General features: G+C 42.6%; 1 protein-coding gene across 3 annotated transcripts in view; it reads right to left on the reverse strand.

Annotated features, from left to right (window-relative positions):
- Positions 1 to 11,065, reverse strand: part of gab3 (GRB2 associated binding protein 3) — a 31,373-nt gene extending 20,308 nt beyond the window's left edge. For all 3 annotated transcript variants that reach the window (XM_058077220.1, XM_058077221.1, XM_058077222.1), the window contains exon 1: positions 10,911 to 11,065. In XM_058077220.1, coding sequence (XP_057933203.1) covers positions 10,911 to 11,063 — 153 coding nt within the window. In that variant the 5' untranslated portion in view covers positions 11,064 to 11,065. The remainder of the gene's footprint in view (positions 1 to 10,910) is intronic.
- Positions 11,066 to 22,474: the final 11,409 nt, after the last annotated feature.

Here is a 22,474-nt window from a genome sequence, read left to right on the forward strand (position 1 = left end):
GGTTTTGTGGTTTCATTCTCATCAACGTTTTTCTTTGTCTGTGGGTAATCTGCATCTGCACATGTCGGTTAGTACTAGGAAATGATAAAACACACCGCAAATACTGCAAACATTTATGGGCAAATAACTACACTGATCAGCTCACCTTTTAACAGTTTTGAATACTGATTTGTGTGTTTTTATATTAGAAGGTGGCTTGTTGGTTTGTTTTTGCGTGCAGTTGCTCTCACAGTTAGTAGGGTTGCATCGTCAAAAGAGTGTAACATAACGCTTATCCTTACCCAAAGTGGCACCCTAAGCAAGATTTTATAGGGCAAACCCCCTCCATCTGCAATTTACATACGTACACTTACAAAAGAAATTCAAGGGCATTGTTGTGACGGTTGTCAAATAAATGGTAATGCTAATGCTAATGCTAATGGTTTTATTTCATTTGAACATGCATCAGATTTCAATTGAGTGCATCCCATAATCAGTTCCCAGTTCCACATGTCCAAAAGGAGTAGGAAGAAGCAAAGCTTATCAAATCCTACCCCTCCATCTGGTACTTTTACAATCACTAACTGTTACATTTGTTCACTTCCTGCTTTCCTAATGTAGTTTAAGTTTTTTTTTTTATTTTAGTCACGTACCAAAGTAGGAGGTGATATGAGCATCCAATGCCATAATGGGTACCGTAGTAAGTGTCAATATAGTGATACAGTAAACCTCGGATATATCGGACTTGGATATATCGGAAATTCGCTCACAACGGACAGATAAAAAAGAACCGATTTTTCTGTAATGCATTTCCAATAAAAATTCATTGCATATATCGGATTTTTTAACGGATTTCGCCTATTTCGGACAAAATCTCCAGTCCCGTTCCAATGCATTTCCATTAAATTTCCCTGGCATATATCGGATGGCCGCATCGTTATGCTAATCTTGTTGATGTCACTGGCTATTGTGTTTCTCCTGGCTCCAGATTTAGGACAAATATAAAAGTGAGTGACGTCAATAATACTAGCACAGCAGTGAATGAGATCTTAACCTAACTATTGGAAATAACGTAGGCCTGACGGGCGTAACAGGGCCTAGCTTAATTAACAATTTGTTATGCTCAGAGTCCAATAAAGTTCAATTCTCATTACCTTACGTCTCTTTTCATTGCCCAGTCCAGGTACATTGGAAAAATAGTCAAGGAAGTGCCTTTTTATAATGGATAAAATCTGATTTACGCATATACCGGATATACGTAAATCCGATATATGCATAAAACGGACATTTTCCGGTATACGCATATAACGGATTTCGCTTATATCGGACAAAACCAGTGGGAACAATTGAATCCGATATATCCGAGGTTTACTGTATGTATAGCACATCATGACTGGTTCAAGACTCTTCATCCTTGTATTTAGCAAACATCAACTGCTTGTATTGTTTCTTGAATTGGCTCATCGTTGTGCATTGTTTGATTTCCTTACTCAATCCATTCCATAGTTTGATTCCACATACTGAAATGCTATGGCTAGCATAACGTAGTCCTAGCATAGAAGTGTTTCAAATGTACTTCTTCCCTGAGATCATATTTCTCCTCTCTTGTAGAGAAGTATTGGATGACATTTTTAGCTAATTGGTTATTTTTAGCCTTATTTTAGCTGTTTGAAGATGAACTATATCAGCAAGTTGAAGTACTGTATTTTCCGCACTATACGGCGCACCGTGTTATAAGGCGCACCTTCAATGAATGATATATTTTAAAACTTATTCCATACATAAGGCGCACCGCATTATAAGGCGCTACAGTAGAGGCTGTAGTTACGTTATGCAACCATTAGATGGTGCCGCGCTAAAGGGAATGTCAACAAAACAGTCAGATAGGTCAGTCAAACTTTATTAATAGATAACAAACAAGCTTTCCACAACTCCATTCACTCCCAAAATGAATAAACAGCTGTTTTATTATTTTCTCTGAGGTAAAGCATTTTCGTGACACATCTTTAACATCTTTGAACAACAGCAAGGCATAACATTTTACTTTTCCTCCATTTAGTCAACGCGCAAAAAAACGTCTGATACTGTTATGGTAAATTAAACGTTAGTGCAATCGCAATATAGTGACATTCGTAATGTGCAAAATGACTTTGTTTAGTCTTCTTTACTTGGCGCAGCTCATCCTCATGCTTCCTCCACTTCCGCACCATCGATTCATTAATGTTAAACTCTCTTGCTGCTGCTCTATTTCCGTGTTCTACTGCGTGACTGATCGCCTTGAGTTTAAACTCTGCGTTGTAAGCGTGTCTCTTAATAGGAGCCATTTCAGGGTCTTTATACAAACGCACAAATGAAAGTGAATCGTTGTTTAATATTTCCCAGTATGCACAGCGCACTTCTTCTTCTACGGGAAAAATGGAGTCGGTGGCTGCTTACCGTAAGTTGCGAGACCTGTCGCGGCTCAATATTGATCCATATATAAGGCGCACCGGATTATAAGGCGCATAGTCAGCTTTTTAAAAAAAAAAACAGATTTTAGGTGCGCCTTATAGTGCGGAAAATACGGTATTTGTTATTTTAGAAATAAGGAGTTAGTATGTTCTCTGCATTATGAATTATCCTTACTGACCTTTTTTGCAGTACATTTAGCGAGTGAAGATTGCTTTTATAGTTATTAGCCCATATTTCCACACAATAAGTAAGATATGGTAGAACCAGAGAGCAATAAAGAGTGTGGAGTGATTTCTGATTGAGAACAAATTTTGCTTTGTTCAATATTGAAATATTTCGGGCCACCTTATGTTGTATATTTGTAATATGAGGTTTCCAGCTCATATTTTCATCTATTGTGATCCCCAGAAATGTATTTTCCTTCACCCTTTCAATGTCTACACCGTCTATTTGTATTTGCTGGTACGTGTCCTTTCTGCTGTTACCAAACAGCATGATTTTTGTTTTACTTAGGTTCAAGGATAATCTATTATCATCAAACCATCTTTTTAATATGACCATTTCTTATCTGACCTTTCCAATGATTTCGTCTATACTCCCTCCAGAACAAAAAGCAGTGGTATCATCCACAAATAATACCAGCATAATTACTTTCGTAACTTTGGAGATATCATTGATGTATAATTTGAACAGTTTTGGTCCCAATATTGACCCTTGTGGAACGCCGCACGTAAAATACTATGAACTTGCAGATGTGTATTCTCCTAGCATTACGTATTGCTTCCTGTCAACTAAGTCGTTTTTGACCCAGTTCAGAACTAATCCTTATTCCGTACCTTTCTAATTTAGTTATTAGGATGTCATGATTGATTGTATCAAAGCCTTTTGTCCTACCCCATGAATACTGCGGAAATAAATAACGCAGTTACAAACGAAAGCTATATAAAATACTCTACCTATATACAAACAACCATGGCAAAAGGTCTATGTTCATTTTAAGTTAAGGATTGATATTTTCTGTATTTTATTGGCTCATTGTATATTTTATTAATTTATTTTATTGTTTTGTTTTAAAACCCCTTTGCGTTTTTAAAAGAGTGCTTCATAATCAATTGTACTATTATTATTTGCCATATATTTTGAATATATAAATAACACGGATAACTAATTCATTTCATTAAAATTATTTATTTATGAATGTAAAATAATTACGCCTGCACGGCGTGGGAGTGTTTAGCACGCAGGCCTGACAGCTAGGAAACCAAAGTTCAATTCCACCCTCGGCCATCTCTGTGTGGAGTTTGCATGTTCTCCCCGTGCATGCGTGGGTTTTCTCCGGGTACTCCGGTTTCCTCCCACATTCCAAAAACATGCTAGGTTAATTGGCGACTCCAAATTGGCCATAGGTATGAATGTTAGTGTGAATGGTTGTTTGTCTATATGTGCCCTGTGATTGGCTGGCCACCAGTCCAGGGTGTACCCCGCCTCTCGCCCAAAGACAGCTGGGATAGGCTCCAGCACACCTCGCGACCCTTGTGAGGATAAGCGGTAGAAAATGAATGTAAAATAATTACAATTATTTATTTATTTATGGTTATTTATTTAGGTGATTTATTTAGGTTTTGCACAATGAATGCATGCGCTCTATGTTATAACAGCAGACGTAGGTACAATAGCGTCCCCACACACAGGCTGACACTTTATAACTTTATTCTGACCTCAACACATCAACAGCAGTGATACCTTCTCATTGTCCCAAGATTTAAGTATGTTCGGAAAGCCCAGAAAACACATCTATACTCAAAACGTGAATTAAGCTGAAATCACATGGTGTCTTTGAAATGTTCTGCAACTAAGAGAGTAGTGTTGGGCAATACATTTTCGACATGTGTGGTATCTTTTAGCTTGAGGTTAATTTTCAGTTCATTTGGAGCAGTTGCATTCTGTACAACTCTGCCACCCTTCCCATTTTCAAATCTAAACTCAAAACCCATCTGTTTAAACTTGCCTATTCCCTCTAACAGCTTCACATGGTCCCCCCTCTCCCGATTTATTGTATGCTCTTATTTATTGTTTGTTGTCTTTTATCTTGTATTTTATATTGGTGTTTTTTATCTCCTGTACAGCGACCTTGGGTGTCCTGAAAGGTGCTTTTAAATAAAATGTATTATTATTATTATTATAAAAATAGATGTATACATAAACAAATAGTACATACACTACATATTTATACACATGCATACTTTATTTAATAGGGGTGGGGCCAAATACGGTGTTCAGACGGCACAAATAATGGCATTTTTTTCCAAATAATTAATTAAAATAAATACTTTGTAAAATATTTCTATTGGGAAACAATTATAAAATTTATCAGAAAGCTGCGTGTAATGAGTGACTGGTGTTCAGCAGTTGGGGGCGGGGACAGAGCGACAGAGCGGTCTGCCTGGCCCTTACAAGTGGCTGCTTCACACAACAACGAAGGAGGCTCAACTTAGTTGCATCCGTATTTTGCTTTGTAAACATACTACCTTTCACCGCAACTGGGTTTCAGATGCAGTTTTCAACTATCAGTAATAGCGGAGTTTGACCGGGAGATTATTCCCTCTTCGTTGCTTTTTACCTCTGTGGTTGGGCATTCTCCTGTTGCCTCTGTTAGCATTAGCTTGGTAACATCAAGGCTGACAGGTTGACAGTGTAACTTTGACATTGGCTTTAAAACCATTAAGTAAGTAAGGCTAGGGGACTTATGTAGAATTGTATGCATTTGGCACCTTTAGTGTGGGGTTAACTGTTCCCTGAGGTCATATTTCTTCTCTCTTGTAGATAGATGTATTGTATGGCATTATTGGGTAATAGGTTATTAGCTTTATGCATTATTTTAGCTGTTTGAAATTTGACAAAATCAGTGAATTTTAACATTTGTGATTTTAGAAACAAACGATTTATATGAAGAGGGGCTAAATCCAATTTTCACTAAATTGCATGTTTTTCATGAGTTTAATAGACCTCTGTCATGTCTATCCAAATCACATATTTTGGTCTTGAAATAATTTTTAAAAATATGAAAAAAAGTGATATGAAATTTATGCTTTCAACCAAAAAGGCGCTATTTCCATTTCAGATTTCAACCAAAAGGAGCTAAATCCCTTTCTTTATTCTTTATTATGATTGGCCCAAGTTTCCCATCTATTGATAATCTGACCAATCAGAGAGAAGAATACAATTGGCACTGCACATACAGAAAGCTAGTATCAGTGCGCATCCTGTTTTGTTTGTGTACATTAAGTACACGTATGATAGTTACACTATGTTATGCAATTCAGGAGAACACAAATTGTGTTTTTACAGTATTCTGTAACATGGAAGTTTTTTTTACGCCATAAAAGGCATGTCTCTACCTTGACACCTCCAACTTTCATGAGAAACATTATTTTACTTGTACTAAAAAACATACAATGTAAAGAGTTTGTAATGAGATGATTTTTGTCACTGTCACCTTCATGGTGCAGTCAAATATGAGCACTGCTTTTAATAAAATTTTTATTATTGTCTGCAAATTTTTATTTTTCATGTCTTAACAAAATTTTATCAGTAACAGTGTACTAGTGGTAGGTTATAACATTTTGTTTCTGTAATGTGTGAAGGTGAACGAGTGCATGTGTGTGTGTGGAGGTGGGGTGGTGAGGAGGTGTATTGTATGTTGAGAATGGCTTCTGTGTTGTAATTATTTTATTAGCATAGCACATTAAAGCACCTTATATTCTTTTACAACAATACCATTGAAGAATTTAAAGGTGACTTCAAATTTATTTCAGCCAAAAGGCGCTAAATCCATCATTTCAGCCAAAAGGCGCTAAATCCGAAAAAAAAATAATTAAAAAAATATCTAAAATACATGGTGTGTGCAGGATTTTCATAGCATGCATTTTTATGACCTATATTGATAGCTCTTTCATTTGCAATATAGACTTGATGACCAAATAGATTGATATGTGTGTAATTAAAAATCATTGATTTTCTCGAAATCAGTCAAAATGGATTTAGCGCCTTTTGGTTGCAAGCTCTTCATATGTTCTTCACATGCAGCATTATGGATCATCCTCACTGATCTTTTTTGCAGTACATTCTGCGAGTGAAGGTTGCTTTTGTAGTTATTTCCCATGTCTCCACACAATAAGTTAGATATGGTACAACCAAAGAGCAGTAAAGAATATCAAGTGATTTGATGAAGAACAAACTTTGCCTTATTCAATCTTGCCACCTTATGTTGTAAATTTGTGGTGTGAGAGTTCCAGCATCCGTTATGATCCCCAGAAAAGTATTTTCAATCACCCTGTCAATGGTCACACTGTCTATGTGTATTTCATTCATTGATTCATTTTCTACTGCTTATCCTCGCAGCCAATCACAGGGCACATAGAGACAAACAACCATTCACACTCACATTCATATCTATGGACAATTTGGAGTTGCCAATTAACCTAGCATGTTTTTGGAATGTGGGAGGAAACCGGAGTACCCGGAGAAAACCCAACCATGCACGGGGAGAACATGCAAACTCCACACAGAGATGACCAAGGGTGGAATTGAACTTGGGTCTCCTAGCTGTGAGGCCTGAGCGCTAACCACTCGTCCGCCTATGTGTATTTGCTCTTTCTAACCCCTCACCTCCTTCGTCAGTCTGAAATAAAATTCTGGTTCACCACAAACTTCATCAAACTGAAAAAAAAAAACTGAATTTCTTTTAATTGGAACAAAATCACTACTTCACTCCCTCACTATCCAATGCTGCATCCATCCTTATCCATAGCCTGGTCACATCACGTGTTGACCAATGGAATTCACTGCTTTTTGGCCTCCCCCAGAAGGCCCTCCATTAACCTCAACTGGTCCAGAGGTCTGCTGATTTTAACTAGAACTTCATTTGACCACATCACCACCATCCTACAGCAACTTCATTGTCTCCCGGTCCAGCAGAGAATAAACTACAAACTCCTTCTACATACCTTCAAGGCCTTACACAACTTCAACCCTCCACTTTGCCTCAGATCCTCCTCTTCTGTTCACCTTACTGTGCCCTCTGCCCACTTTAGCACCATGGGGACCAGAGCTTTCAGCTGGTCTGCATCCAAACTGTGGGACTCATACCCATCCGAAATCCGAAATACTGATTCACTGCATCTTAATATCAAAACTCAAAACTCATCTATTCAAAACTGCATACTCACTTTGACGTGTCTATGTTGTTTTATTCTGTGTCATGGACAGTGTCCTTGGGTTTTTAGAAAGGTACGTTTAAATTTCATGTATTATTATCATTACTATTGTGAAATAGCTATGTTTTGTTTTACTTAGGATCAAGGATGATCTATTTTTGTTTGGGCTGTCAAAGTTCCCTTTAACGGAGGCAAATTTTATGATGAGCAATTAACTTGTACGCCTCCTGTCTGACCCTCGTGGAGAAAGAAAAGAGTATTTAGATTGGTAAAGTTAGCTTCAAAGCCCTGGCAGATGGCTCTTGTAGCAAGACCAAAGTTATTTGTATCTATTGTCGCTGTGTTTGACTCATGGATTACATCACATGGCAGAGTCTGGAGCAGTGCAGGTATTGTTTTTTTTATTATTTTAATATACCGTGTGTCTTACCTTGGCATACGAGTGGCCCAACTAACCAGTGCTTTTTCACATTTTTACATCTCTCTGGTAATGTTTTCATTGAACTGCCAGCTAAATTGAAGTTCCAGCTGCTATTGACAGGCTGTCAATGTGATGACTGTGGCTGAAGTCCAGCATGGAACTACCACAATGATGCACATTATCATCAAATCTTAGCTTTATGCATTCCCACATAGTATCAGCTTTCGGGAGCAAGTATGAGGTGAAAGAAAAAGGGGGAAAACACATCCAAATACATCCAATATACGATATAATGATTATTTTCTCTGTATTTCAATGTGTTTTAAAAAGAAATGCAATGACATTAGGTTTGCAATTTGGATGAAATGTTACATGACTCTCGCCCCGTGTTTTAGGTATTTTTTATTTGTACATTTACTCACAAACATTTATAACTTAAAACCCAGTATAATAAATAAACTAATCTTATTTTGAGCTGACACATATAAACAAAAACATGTTTGTGTGAGAGGTCTCACTTGCTCACATTTTGTATTTGCTGAACGTTTGTGGGCGAGTTTAAGAGCTAACATGCTAATAATAAAGAAAAATAGTAAAACAAAAATGTGCTTGCTGACTGTGTTTTTTAAATAATGGCCCAAAGTTCCCAAATTGATATCCCTTTACAAACATTCATTCATTCATTCATTCATTTTCTACCGCTTTTCCTCACGAGGGTCGCGGGGGGTGCTGGAGCCTATCCCAGCTGTCTTCGGGCGTAAGGCGGGGTACACCCTGGACTGGTCGCCAGCCAATCACAGGGCACATGTAGACAAACAACCATTCACACTCACATTCATACCTATGGACAATTTGGAGTGGCCAATTAACCTAGCATGTTTTTGGAATGTGGGAGGAAACCGGAGTACCCGGAGAAAACCCACGCATGCACGGGGAGAACATGCAAACTCCACACAGAGATGCCCGAGGGTGGGATTGAACCCTGGTCTCCCAGCTGTGAGGTCTGCGCGCTAACCCCTAGACCACCGTGCCGCCCCGTGGGCGGTGTGGGGGGGAGGAGGGCGGCGGAGGACGCCGGCCCTGCCCGGGCTTGGGACCGGGCCGCCGTGGAGGGCGACGGTGCGGTGGAGGGGGTCGCGGGGCCGCGTCACCCGCACCGGAGACCGGTGGGGGACCGCCCCTCTCGTCCCTCGCCTCCCGTCACGGCCCTTTACAAACAATTTGATGCAATTATCCTTGTAGTTGCACATCAAGTCGTTAACCACAAAGAGATTTCCCCTACTTATTGTAGATAAAAACTTATCTCTGTGAGTAAATGCGATTAATATTGACTTAATTATGGACACAATGCGATTAATCGCGGTCAAATATTTTAATTGATTGACAGCCTTAATTTTTATCAAACCATCTTTTTATATGGCTATTTCATCTGTGACTTTTTAAATTAACTATTGTGTGCTGGCAGTATAATATATATAATATATTATTTGTTCATATAATGCACACAGAATGATGAGCAACGCGGTGTTTGTCTCCTTTCTTTGTGTCAGAACAAGACCAAGTATTCAGTGTGCTGTTCATTTGATGATGCATTGAGGCATAGTAACCTCGAATTTGAGGGAATGGACTTTCAGACATCAACCAAAGAACGGGGTGACAAGGTGAGATGAATCTGGAATCTGGTTAAAGAAGCAGTCTAATTGCCAACAGTGTTGAAGTGACCTGGCCAGCACTCCTGATTCTGAAGGTCCTGGGCAGATTGGATGAACATGGCTCGACATAGACACTGAAATCTGATTGGACAAACACATCCAACACATACTCGAAGTAGTGTAACCAAGAGACATGCTACAAAATTAAGATATTTGACTGTTTCATGGAACAAATGTAGGCCAGCGCTTCTGGTGGTGTTTAGGCCAGCAGAGAAGGCCTGGCTAAGATACAAGCAGTTATTTTAGTCACACCCCAGCCTCATAAATCATACTGGCATGGTAAGGCATTCTCCATGAACCAGGAAGTATTCTGCTAACAGACACATTCGAATTATACATGGTCATGAAAACAACAACGGAATGGTGGTCTGTGGGAGTTTTTCATGGTATTTTTATGCTCAGCCTTGGTGGACATTTGTGCTCTATCTTTGTCATATTGATATATTGAGGAGAAGCTATATTGAAGCAAGATGACAGCACAACAACCTCCAATGGAAGTGTGACTAAGACAACAGACATTTGCATAGCGGCGTGAGAATTTTAATACTCAGGCGGATAGCACACCAGCACTTTTCCACTGTAGCCTCAAATAAGTTTCCTTTTCTCGCCTCAAACCACCATACACCTCCACCCGCCCTTTCCTCACACTTGTTTTGACGAACACTCATTCTCCTCCTCCTCGCACAGAGGAAGTGCAAGCAGCCCATCATAAAGTGGGACTATTTCTGCTTGCTGCTCATGACTGATGTCTGGCCGTGCTGACATGACTTCCCATGTTTCACAATCCATGTACTCCTTGCACCGAAAACAAGAGTGGCGTAGCCCATCATCACATGACACCTCCAGAAATGTACACCAATCAAAGGCTGTGTGATGTTAACGATGTTGTGTTTTTTTAAATTTGTGATTTATTGTCATAATTGAATATGGTCACATTAAGTACAGTACAAATAAGATGAGAGTCTTTAACAAAAAAAATGAATATCTTTTCAAATCCCTATTAATATACAGAATATCCACATACAAGGCACACACACACACAGCTTAGCTCAAGGCTCAGCAGCACAGCAAGGCAGTTATTTTGCTATGCTGGAAGACAAAAACAAGTGTCCGGCTTGAGCTCCTACTCACAAATCTCTTCAATTTCTTCTCCGGGGGGGATTTAACGAGCCAGCCAGTGCAGACCACATTCTCAGCACTCATCTTGACTGCAGAGTGTGTCGTCCTCTTTGTTGCTGCTGTTTCTGCTGCTGCTGCTGTGAAACTGAGAGCACTGCAGAGCATATCCTGTGTTCTGGTATTCAAGCCCAGCCACTCCAAAAGGAGGAAGTTAAGAAATTGATTACACTCACAGAGAACAGGGGACTGCGACTCATCCGCTTATGTTACCGAGAAGGGATAAAAAAACGCTTCACGTTAAACTTGGTTTCATGTTGTCATAAATCTTAATTTTCTATATAAAGCCTATTTGGCTTTATACTCCATATAACAGGGAAGGTGCATCTTGCACTTTTCCCTGATAGAGCAAATCTGTTTACCATGTAAAGGCATTTAGATCAGTAATACTATCTGCCCCAATGGCTGGACATGACAAAAAAAAAGCTTCATTATCTCTGTAATATGCCATTTGAGAACATGCCAGTTCAAGTATGACATCGAATTCTAATGCCTAAAGTGGATAATAATGTTGGGTTGATATCCAATTTAGTTGCCTAAGTGGTCCAACTTACTTTTAAGCATCTGCTTTTTATATGAAGGCAGTGGTGGAACTACTGAATATTGGATCACGTATATCGGAATATCCCCCTCAAAAGGAGTATCAATTTGTGTACTGCCTATGTTCTACTTAGGCAAAGTTGAAAGAAATCTCTGGTCTTTGAGGAAGTATTTTACATGGCCACATGGCCACGCCCAAAACTTCACCCTGTTTGCTCACACATGTAAATTAGGGGTGTGAATCTCAGCACTGAGGACGATTGATCTCGATGCCCTGCCAGCGATACGATACTTTAACGATACATGGAATTTTCTGGTGATACGATACGATTCACCCTCTTCACGATACGATGCGATACAATGCAATGCGATACGATACGATGCGCTGCGATATGATACTATGCGATACGATGCGATACGATATGATTTTAGTTCATTTAGTTCAAATCAATGCAATTCGATATGATATGGTGGAATTTCTTGCAATATGATGCAATTCAACATGATGTAAAATAAGCAAAGGGAAAAATGTAATTCAGTATGGTCCTACAAAAAGGATTTGGCTTTATTCCTTCTAGACCAGGGGTGGGCAAACTTTTTGACTCGCGGGCCGCATTGATATAACAAAATTTCCGGGGGGGAGCAGACTATATATTTTACACGTAACAGTCCACCTGGTATTATTGTATCTGTAAAATTGTCATGCAATCTGCTATTATTATTTATTATTTTATATTTATATTTAAATATTTTAAAAATAATAAAATATTATAATAATTAAAATAAAATTAAAATAATAATAATTATTATTATTATGTAAAATATGCAAGTATAACAATATTATTATATATAATTAATATAATAATTAGCATTAATGTAATAAATATAATAATCATAATAGTTATAATAATAATATAATTATTATTATTTTAATTTTTATTATTATTATGTGCTTGTGTCTCTTTTTTCAGGAGCACTTTGTAAACAACAGACCATGTCAAACAACGAAATTAATACAACCATCAAAAGGTTGGCTCAGGCCATGATGCCAGGTTGTATGTTGAGTTTAAATTAAATACTTTTGAAGGATTGGGCGGGCCGTATTCAAACACTTGGCGGGCCGGATGTGGCCCCCGGGCCGTAGTTTGCCCACCCCTGTTCTAGACACTTGGCAGTTTGTCTTTTTTTTTTACTATGCACCACTTCTTCATCATTCTTTTTGCCATCTTAAAACAGCAACAACTTTTCAAAGACAACTTTCCTCACACTTTCGCATCGGCTCTGCAATTACAATAGCAGTGGTTCAGTGGTGGAGTAAAACAATTAAAAAAAATAATTACTGCTGTATAAAATACAGTATGCAGCAACAACAAAGTTAAAGTGACACCTTCAACAGTGCAATCAATGTTTGTTCATATTCCTGTCTGCAAAACATACTGCTAATATGAATGCACTAGGAGGTAGGCTAATACAGTCGTGGGGAGCAGAAAGTGGAAAACAACTTCTATCCATCCATCCATCCATTTTCCTCCGCTTATCCGGGTCCGGGTCGCGGGGGCAGCAGTCTTAGAAGGGAAGCCCAGACTTCCCGGTCCCCGGCCACCTCCTCCAGCTCCACCGGGAGGACACCAAGGCGTTCCCAGGCCAGCTGTGAGACATAGTCCCTCCAGAGTGTCCTAGGTCTGCCCCGGGGCCTTTTCCCGGCTGGGCATGCCCGGAACACCTCCCCAGGGAGGCGTCCGGGAGGCATCCGGACTAGATGCCCGAGCCACCTCAACTGACTCCTCTCGATGTGAAGGAGAAGCGGCTCTACTCTGAGCCCCTCCCGGATGGCTGAGCTCCTCACCCTGAGGAGCTCAGCCGGGCGTACCTCGCCCGGATGTGGGATACCGGGGCCTCACCCTGGAGCCAGGCCCGGGGGAGGGGCTCGCAGGCGAGCGCCTGGTGGTCGGGCCTTCACCCGTGGAGCCCGGCCGGGCCCAGCCCGAAGAAGCCACACGGGATCTCCCCCTCGTAGACCCACCACCTACGGGGGCAAGCATAAGGGTCCGGTGCAATGTGTGTTGGGTGGCGGGTGCGTAGGCGACCTGGTCTTCGCCGGCCAAATCTGGTTCTTGGAAAACAACTTCTACCCTTTTAAAATTGTTTCACAATTGAGGAAGAAGCCAACTGCTCTGCTGTTCTAATGTCACCTGATGTGCTGAACACTCGTTTGGGGGGGGCACTTGTTGCAGGGACGGACAAATATCTCCTGGGCAATTTGGAAAGCAGTGGAAGATCCACTTGTTCTGACCTGATTTGCTTGGTTCTTCCCCGGTGTCCAACGAGGAACTAGACGGGGAGGCGGCAGTAGACTTGTCCATGTTGTGGTGTCCCCTTTTTCTTTTCTTGATGCAGCATTTTTTGCAAATGACGGACGTTTTGTCGAGCTTTCTGCCGTTCTTTGAGAATCCGTAGTGTTTCCAAACATACGTTGCAGGGGTTTAAATATAGAAACTTCCTCGTTGCTGCTTGCGTGCAAACGTCCATACTGTTTTACTATTAGTTGTATGTGCCTCACGGCTTCCGTCCGTATTCAATACAAAACGTGAAATAATGATGGTGCATTCATTGCACCTGGGGAACAGCATATGCAGTGAAGTTGAACATTAATAAAATAGCGCTTGCATCGGATTTTACCGATACCCACAAACGCATCACAATGAATCTAGATTTCACCTGTCAATTGCATCCATAACCAGTGAATGAGCCGATGCACTCGCATTGCGCCCATGCACATCGATGTATCGATTAATATCGATTATTTTCTACACCCTTAATGTAAATGGGAGTGTTTTAGAAACTGGAATATTACCCTTAACCAGAATACTGACTGCATATAAACATACTCACTTAAGTACCAAACATAAGCAAATACATCAGGCACCAAGGAAAAAAAGCAAAACTTACAGGTGAGCAGGAGGCATCACAAGGAGTCGTTCTTTGGGCTGGGCCACAGAAACCACAAGGGATCTCCCCCCTGTCGACCCACCATCTGCAGGGACAAGCATAAGGGTCCGGTGCATTGCGTTTTGGGTGATGGTCGAGGGTGGGGGCCTAGCCGACCTGGTTTTCGGCGGCCAAATTTGTTTTTTTGTGACATGGAATGTCACAGGAGGAGCCCGAACTTGTGTGAGAGGTTGAGACATTCTGACTAGTATTCATTCGAATGGTTGTGGTCATTGCAGAGAAGACTGGATTTGATCTAAAGAAAGTTCTAGCATTCCCAATCATCACCCATCCTTTGGCACTTGCACAAAGTGATGGCGCACACATCAAAACTCCGAAGTCAGCCCTGTTGAATAAACTTGAGGAATTACAGACAGAGTCGGTAACGGAAACTGAGCTTCCGCTTAGCTACACTCAGGTCTATGATGGCGGACTTCTCCTACATTCTGTTCTCTCCCAGATTAACATGGGGGCATCTTACACAGGCATCGCCAAATCACTGCTGTCTGTTGTTTGTTCTGGCAGGGGAAATGAGGTGCACGTTTGTCTTGACAAATATGTTGAGAACTCCATAAAGGACAGCGAGAGGTTGAGAAGTTGAGAGGGGCAATAGATCAGGCATACAGCATCACAGGACCTGATCAGACCATTAGACAAAATGGCAAGAAGCTACTTACCAATGGGATTTTCAAGAATGCTCTAGCTAAGTTCCTTTTGACTGAGTGGCAGAAAAACCACTACTGGAACTTTTTTAGGGGAAAGACTGTGGTTGTCTCATTCGGTGGTGAATGCTACCAGTACATTCCTAGTGATGAGCTTGAGAACATCTCTGTGACCTGCCCAGCAAACCTTCAGGCTGACCATGAACAGGCAGACACCCTCATTGGATTCCATAGCACCAACATCAATTCTGGTAGCATCCTCATAGGAGCATCAGATACGGATGTCCTGGTTATACTCATTGGTGCCCTAGGACAGCAACGCCCAGAAGTTCGATCCATGACCAAAATCATCATGGACTGTGGACAGGGGAACAATAGACTTTACAGCAATGTAACCAACATCACCAACGTCCTTGAAGAATGCCAAGCGGGACTTGCGAGAGCACTCCCTGGATTCCATGCATTCACTGGGTGTGACTTCACATCTGCCTTTTTCAGGCGAGTTGACAATATATGTAATTTTGACAACTGCAGCGAAAGACAAGTCAGGATGATTTATCAAACTCTTCATCACCATGGGGGACCCAAATGCGACAGTCGATATGGATGTGGCATCGGCATTTGTTTGCCGCATATATGCCCAAAGCAAGATCACTGATGTTGATGAAGCACGGTACAGCAAGTTAGTACAGATTACTGGCAAAGTAAATCAGGTATGAAGATGGAATGGATAATGGGGGAAAATGAGTTTTGAACATTAAAATCATTGAATAAAATTTGTAAGATCGATCTACATGAATGTGTTTTGACCTATGTATACAGAGGTTAACAAATCTTTAAGGTATTTAACTTATTTTGTCGCATTTCAGGATGACCCATTGGCAAATGTCAAACGAGTTGACTGTGCTTTGTTGCCACATTGTCAACGTACTCTTCAGTTGAAGGTTAAGAGGTCGCAATATGTCACAATATTGTGGATCCAAGCAACAACCGCACATCCTGGGAATGGATTATCACCATGGCTGGGCTGAAAGCAACAGCCTTCTCATACCTATATGGTTCCAAGGATCCGCAACACCAGATACTCTCTTTGATGAAGAATGCGCCGACAGTGACAGCGATGAAACTATCATCGTTGGAGAGGAGGCTGATCCTGACGTTGCCAAGGGTGAAGAACCGATTGATTTAGATGAGGCATGGAGTGAAGATTCTGATTTGGAGGACGATGAAGGCTTCCAATAATTATAATCAATGTAGAAATTCACAAGCTCATGACTGTAACAGTATTATTAGCCCCATTGATCTTGACATGGTTAATATTTTGCAAGTGGTCATATTTTGTAAGGTGGAATGGCTAGCCTAGCTGATCTGGGGCATCCAAGGGCAAGGCCATTTACATTGCATTACAGTGCATCTGGCAGGGGTACCCCACCATATGAAATGTCTGGCAATGGTCATTTGGGATAAGCATTAACATGGTTAACATTTTGCAAGTGGTTTTATGTCGTTAGGTGACTAGCTGATCTGGGTCATCCAAGGGTGGGGCCTTTCCAATGCATCTGGCAGGGGTACCCCACCATATGAAATGTCTGGCAATGGTTATTTGAGATAGACATCATCATAGATAACATTCTGCAAGTGGTTTTATTTTGTTAGCCCACAAGCTAATCTAGGTCAACTCCGAGGGTGTGGCCCTTTCAAAGTGTCTGGCGCGGCCATCCCACCACAAAAATTGTCTGGCGTTAGTGATTTTTGAAAGAGTTTGCAGTACTGAACAATTTAGCATCGGTTTCAATTTGTTAGTCACAAAGCTGATCTAGCTCAAACTTTTCTTGTCCTATTTTGGTATCTGCCGGGGGTAGGCCACCACCAGAAATGTGTCTTTGCTTATTTATCACGCAATACAACATGCTGATTGAATTTCAATATGTTTCATTTTGTTAGAAGGTGGAGCTAATCTGGCTTGAATTTTCAGTGCCTTTTCACGGCCCTCATGACCACACCCACCAGAGCAAGATCGGCAGATGTCCATTTCTCGAGACATTGACCCTTGTACTAAATGCTGTGCACATGGGAATTTGTTAGCTTTCCAGCTACCCTGACCCCTGTGGGCTCCTGCTCTATAGATACAGTCTGACTTACCTCGAACCACAGTATGGGTTCTGGAACCACACTCCTCGACAGAGGCTGGAACTTGTACTACTCTGTAGTTGCTGCAGTGGAGAGGTGCTGGACTGGTGTGGGCTTAGCCCCCCGGCTTTGTGTCTCTGTGTTGGAGTCATCCCCAGTTTCATCCCACATTTTCCTATGCCTTCAGGTAGGGGAAAGGGTCCTGATTGTCGTTTGTGCATACTCAACAAACGACCGTTCAGAGTGCTGAGATATCTTGGAGTCCATCAGAGAGGTGCTGGAGAGCATCCCATCTGGTGACTTTGTCGTTCTACTGGGAGACTTCAACACCTATGTGGGCAATGACAGTGTGACCTGGAGGGGCCTGATTGGGAGGAACTCCTCAATCTGAACCATTGTGGTGTGATGTTATTGGAGTAACTAACACCATGTTCGAACATCGGGATGCCCATAACTACACTTGGCATCCTAGGTCACAGGTTGATCATCATCGACCTGTAGTCGTATCATCAGTCCTGCGTCCGCATGTTCTGGACACACGGGCGAAGAGAGGGGCGGAGCTGTCAACTGATCACCACCTTGTGACAGGTTGGACTAGATGACGCGCGAGGATGCCGGACAGACCTGGGAGACCCAAACAGGGTCAGTCTCCCAGCTCCCTCACCACAGCTGTCTCTACCTGAATGCTTTACCACTGAAACAGGCATACATACCTTCTTGACTCAATGCGGGCTCCACTTTGAGCTTTAAGCCTCAGCATTCCCCTCGGAATGAGCCAAGGTGACATTTGTTATGTCTCACCTCTCTGGTAGAACTGGAGTCTGGGCCACCGCCTAATGGAACCACCAATCACCTGTGTGTGAGTCTTACCAGTCCTTCACCAGGGCCATGGAACAGACCAATCAACGGCACCCTTCCACCTGTAAGGTGGAACGTGCTCTCCTGCGCCTGCAGCAGGGGCGCCGAAGCACCACCGATTACGCCAGACAGTTCCGCCGTTGACAGCGGAACACGCCAGCCCTGGTGGACGTCTTTTGCATGGGTCTCACTGCCAAGTGCCACCTCATCCCTCTGGAAACCACTAAGAACCTTGACGACATCATCGCTCTCGCGGGGCAGATAGAGAAGCGGCTCAGCAACTGCAGGGAACAGGTTGCCCCCACTGGATGCCAAGGGCCCCATTCTCCAGGGATGGTATGTTCGGGGCTCGGTATCGACACCGGGATTTCCCCTGTCAACTTGCCACCAGTCCACTCATCAAATCAACCGACCGAGGTCCCCATGTAGCTGGGAGCACGCTCACTCGGTGCAAGCCGAGTCAAGCTCTACCTCTGGGAGCCGGATCATCAAGTCGCTAGCTGCCCAACTCATCCAGCCAGGAGTACTCACTCACCCCCCAGCCAAGCATCAACAGGTTCCGCTCCTGCCTCACCCACTCAACGTATGCTGTGTGAGTACCCTTCCTCTGACTCCTCACCTGCCAGTACTAGAAAACTGCAGCTGCCAGGAACGTTATCTGGCAGCGGACTCTTTAGGTGACCGCTTTAATTGACTCAGGCGCCGATGACTGTTTCTTGGACTCTGGTTTTGCTAAGACTCATGCATTAAATCTAAGTGTACTCCCCTCTGCCAAGGAGGTCCTCTCCTTAGATGGTCGCCGCATAGTGGTTGTTACACACCAGACTAAATACCTTAGCTTGCATCTCTCCGGTAACCACCACAAAGATGTCTGTCAGTCGGCACCTGTAGTTTTAGGTCTCCCGTGGTTACGATTACACAACCCGGTCATCGATTGGTCCAAACTGACTATCCTTAGCTGGAGCACTTTCTGCCATGTCCATTGTTTGCGTTCTGCCATCTCTCCTACCCTACTTACTAGCAGCCCCACGAAGGAGATTGATTTTAACCGGGGTGCCAGAGGAATATCATGACCTTAAGACCGTTTTTAGTAAAGACGAAGATCAGTCCCTGCCCCCGCACCGCCCAATTAAGGGCAATATTTCATCTTCCCTCACAGCAGGCCTTATTCGTCCCTCGTCCACACCTGTAGCTGCTGGTCTGTAGCTGCTGCACCGTCCGTCCATCAACTATCGCGGCCTTAATGACATAACCAGCAAAAACAAATATGCCCTTCCGCTCTTGGATTCTGCCTTCACATCCCTCAACTCCGCCACAGTTTTCTCCAAAATTGATTTGCGGAACACATACACATTAGAAGCAAGGAGGGGGACGAATGGAAAACCGCTTTCAACATCCCGTGGGTCACTTTGAATATCACCAATGCACCTGCTGTTTTCCAAAACCTGGTTAACGATGTGTTACGTGACATGATCATGTCAAAACAAAACATGATGTTTTGTTTACCTGGATGACATCTTGATTTTTTCCAGAAACCTTGAGAAACGCACCCAACACGTCCGCTTGATCTTATAGCATTTATTTGAGAACCGACTCTTTGCTAATCAGATGTGCGAATTCCACACCTCTTCCATCTCTTTCCTCGGGTTCATAGTAGAGAAGGGCCAACTGTGTGCTGATCCCGCCAAGAGCAAGGTAGTGGTCGAGTGGCCTTCTCCAACATCCAGAAAGCACTTGCAGAGGTTTGTGGGCTTTGCTAACTTTTAGAGACGATTCATTCAAGACTACAGTGGGAAAGCTGCGCCTCTCACAAGGCTGACATCTGTTAAGGTTCCTTTTGAATGGAACCCTGAGGCTGAATCCGCATTTGTATTACTTAAATTATTTACCAGTGCCCCAGGTCTCACTCATCCTGATCCCTCTCTGCAACTTTTCTCCCAGCGCTCCCCAGTCGACCAGACGCTAAACCCTTGTGCATTCTTCTCGTGTCGCCTCACACCCTAAGAGCGGAACTACAATGTGGGGAATAGGGAGCTTTTGGCCATCGTTCTCACACTGCAGGAGTGGAGGCACTGGCTGGAGGGTGCAGCCGTCCCTTTCCTGGTCCCTTTCACCGAATTACACGCTCGTCATCCAGGTAAACCAGGTGAGCCGCCAGGAGGCGTCTTATAAAAGGATATTGTCACTTGTTTTGGTCTGCTGCCCCCTGTTGTCTCTTTTCTGTTCTGCAGCAGACTCCCGCCTGGTGGTCCTGGTCTGCAAACCTGTTGCCCATCAGCCGTCAGGCCTTCTCATACCACTCCACTTCCATTTTCTCCTGTCAGATAGTTTGCCTTTCATGCCTCGTCTGCCTGCACATTGCATGCCTCATTTTTGCTCCTGACCTTTTGTCTCTCTGCCCTGTAATTTGTATTTTTGCTGCCTACTCTCTGTAAGTAGTTGAGCCACTTTGTATGTAAGTCAGGTAGAACGGAAAGTACAAAAGAAAAAGATGGAGCTACAGGGCGTGCAGCAAAAGATAATATGAGCCGGCTGGCTGGTACACGGGACTGCTGAAGGTCAATCAAGGGGAGACGCCGAACAGGAGTTGACACATGGCTTGGCATTTGAGGTCAGAACAATAGCTGAGTGCCATTCAGTCGCAACAGATGAGTATTAATGGTTGATTGAATGTAGAACAGCTGTGGCACGTCCCGTAGCTCCGCCCAAGGGAGGAGTGGCCATATCTAAAAGGACAACAGAAATTAGTGAACAGTCCAAAAAATAAACAGAGAATAGTGACCCACCAAGGGAACCAAACCTGTGTTACGGTGGAACCTGACGGGGTCGATGTCGCACGTGGACCTCAGCCATCAGCTAAGGTTAAAAAAATGGAACACTTACAACAGTAATTGCTCAAAAATAGGACAAATGTAATTGTTAATATCATATCATTTTAATTATTTAGCAAAAAAAAAGACCTTGAAACCTGAACCATATTTCACTTCGAAAATGTGAAATAAAAAGGAGTGAATTTTGAGTGGATATGAGTTGGTTTAGCTTTGACTGCTCGCTGGGTGATGGTACCAGATGATGATAATAGTGCTGTTCATTTGTTTCAAGGAAACAGGAGACAAAGCCATCAGGTGCACAAATTAGAAAGAAAGGAGAAAGGGGCCAAAGATAAAGGTACGGCACTATAGCATCACTTTATGTACATCACATTATGGAATGTATATGCTTGTTCTTGCATATAGTGTTCTTGCACAGATGCAACCTTTTTTAGATGAGAATGGGATTTTAGACACTTTTCAGTCAGGTTACAGGGCCTTTCATAGCACTGAGTCTGCACTTTTAAAGGTTTTTAACAACCTATTTTTAATAACTGACTCTGGTGGTTCAGCCATTTTAGTGCTTTTAGACCTGACTGCTGCTTTTGACACAGTGGACCATACCATTCTTTTATCTCGCCTGGAGAACTGTGTGGGTTTCGGGGGGTCTGCTCTTGAGTGGTTTAGGTCGTACCTGTCAGGGAGATGCCTTGCCGTGGGACTTGGGGGGGGGGTCTTACTTCTCCACTGCTCCCCTTGACTGTGGAGTCCCGCAAGGATCAATTCTTGGGCCATTTTATTTGCCCTCTACCTGGTCCTACTTGGTACATTACTTAAAAACCATGGCATCTCCTATCACCTGTATGCGGACGACTGCCAGCTGTACTTGCCACTCGCAAAAAATGACCATGCGCCCCTTCTTGAGTGCTCAAGGGATGTCAAGGCTTGGCTGGCCCACGACTTTTTAATGCTTAACGAGGAGAAGACCGAGGCTATGCTCCTCAACTATAAAGGCCCCCCTATAGACTTCGGCCCCCTCCAAAATAACATTCGTCCCTCAGCCACCAGCCTTGGTAGCTGAGACAGTCATAATAGATAGACACTGTCATAATAGACAGTGATTTTAAACTCAATAAACAAATTAATGCAGTTGTGAAATCTTGTTTTTATCATCTTTGGCTTTTATCTAAAATTAAATCTTTTTTATCTTTGCGACATTTTGAGCAAATCATGCACGCTTTTATTTCTTCACGTCTGCACTACTGTAATGCACTTTACTCTGGAATTAGCCAAAAGTCTCTCTCCTGCTTACAGTTAGTCCAGAACTCTGCGGCACGGCTTTTAACAGGAACCAAAAAGGGGGAGCACATCACCCCAATTCTGGCCTCCCTTCATTGGTTGCCTGTTCGTTTTAGGATTGATTTTAAGATTTTATTGTTTATTTTTAAGGCGTTGAATGGGCTGGCCCCCAAATACATCTCGGACCTCATCCAAATTTACTCTCCAGCGCGGTCACTGAGGTCCGAGGGCC

Source organism: Doryrhamphus excisus, chromosome 7, assembly GCF_030265055.1.
Source record: "Doryrhamphus excisus isolate RoL2022-K1 chromosome 7, RoL_Dexc_1.0, whole genome shotgun sequence".
In the NCBI taxonomy this organism is placed as follows: Eukaryota; Metazoa; Chordata; class Actinopteri; order Syngnathiformes; family Syngnathidae; genus Doryrhamphus; species Doryrhamphus excisus.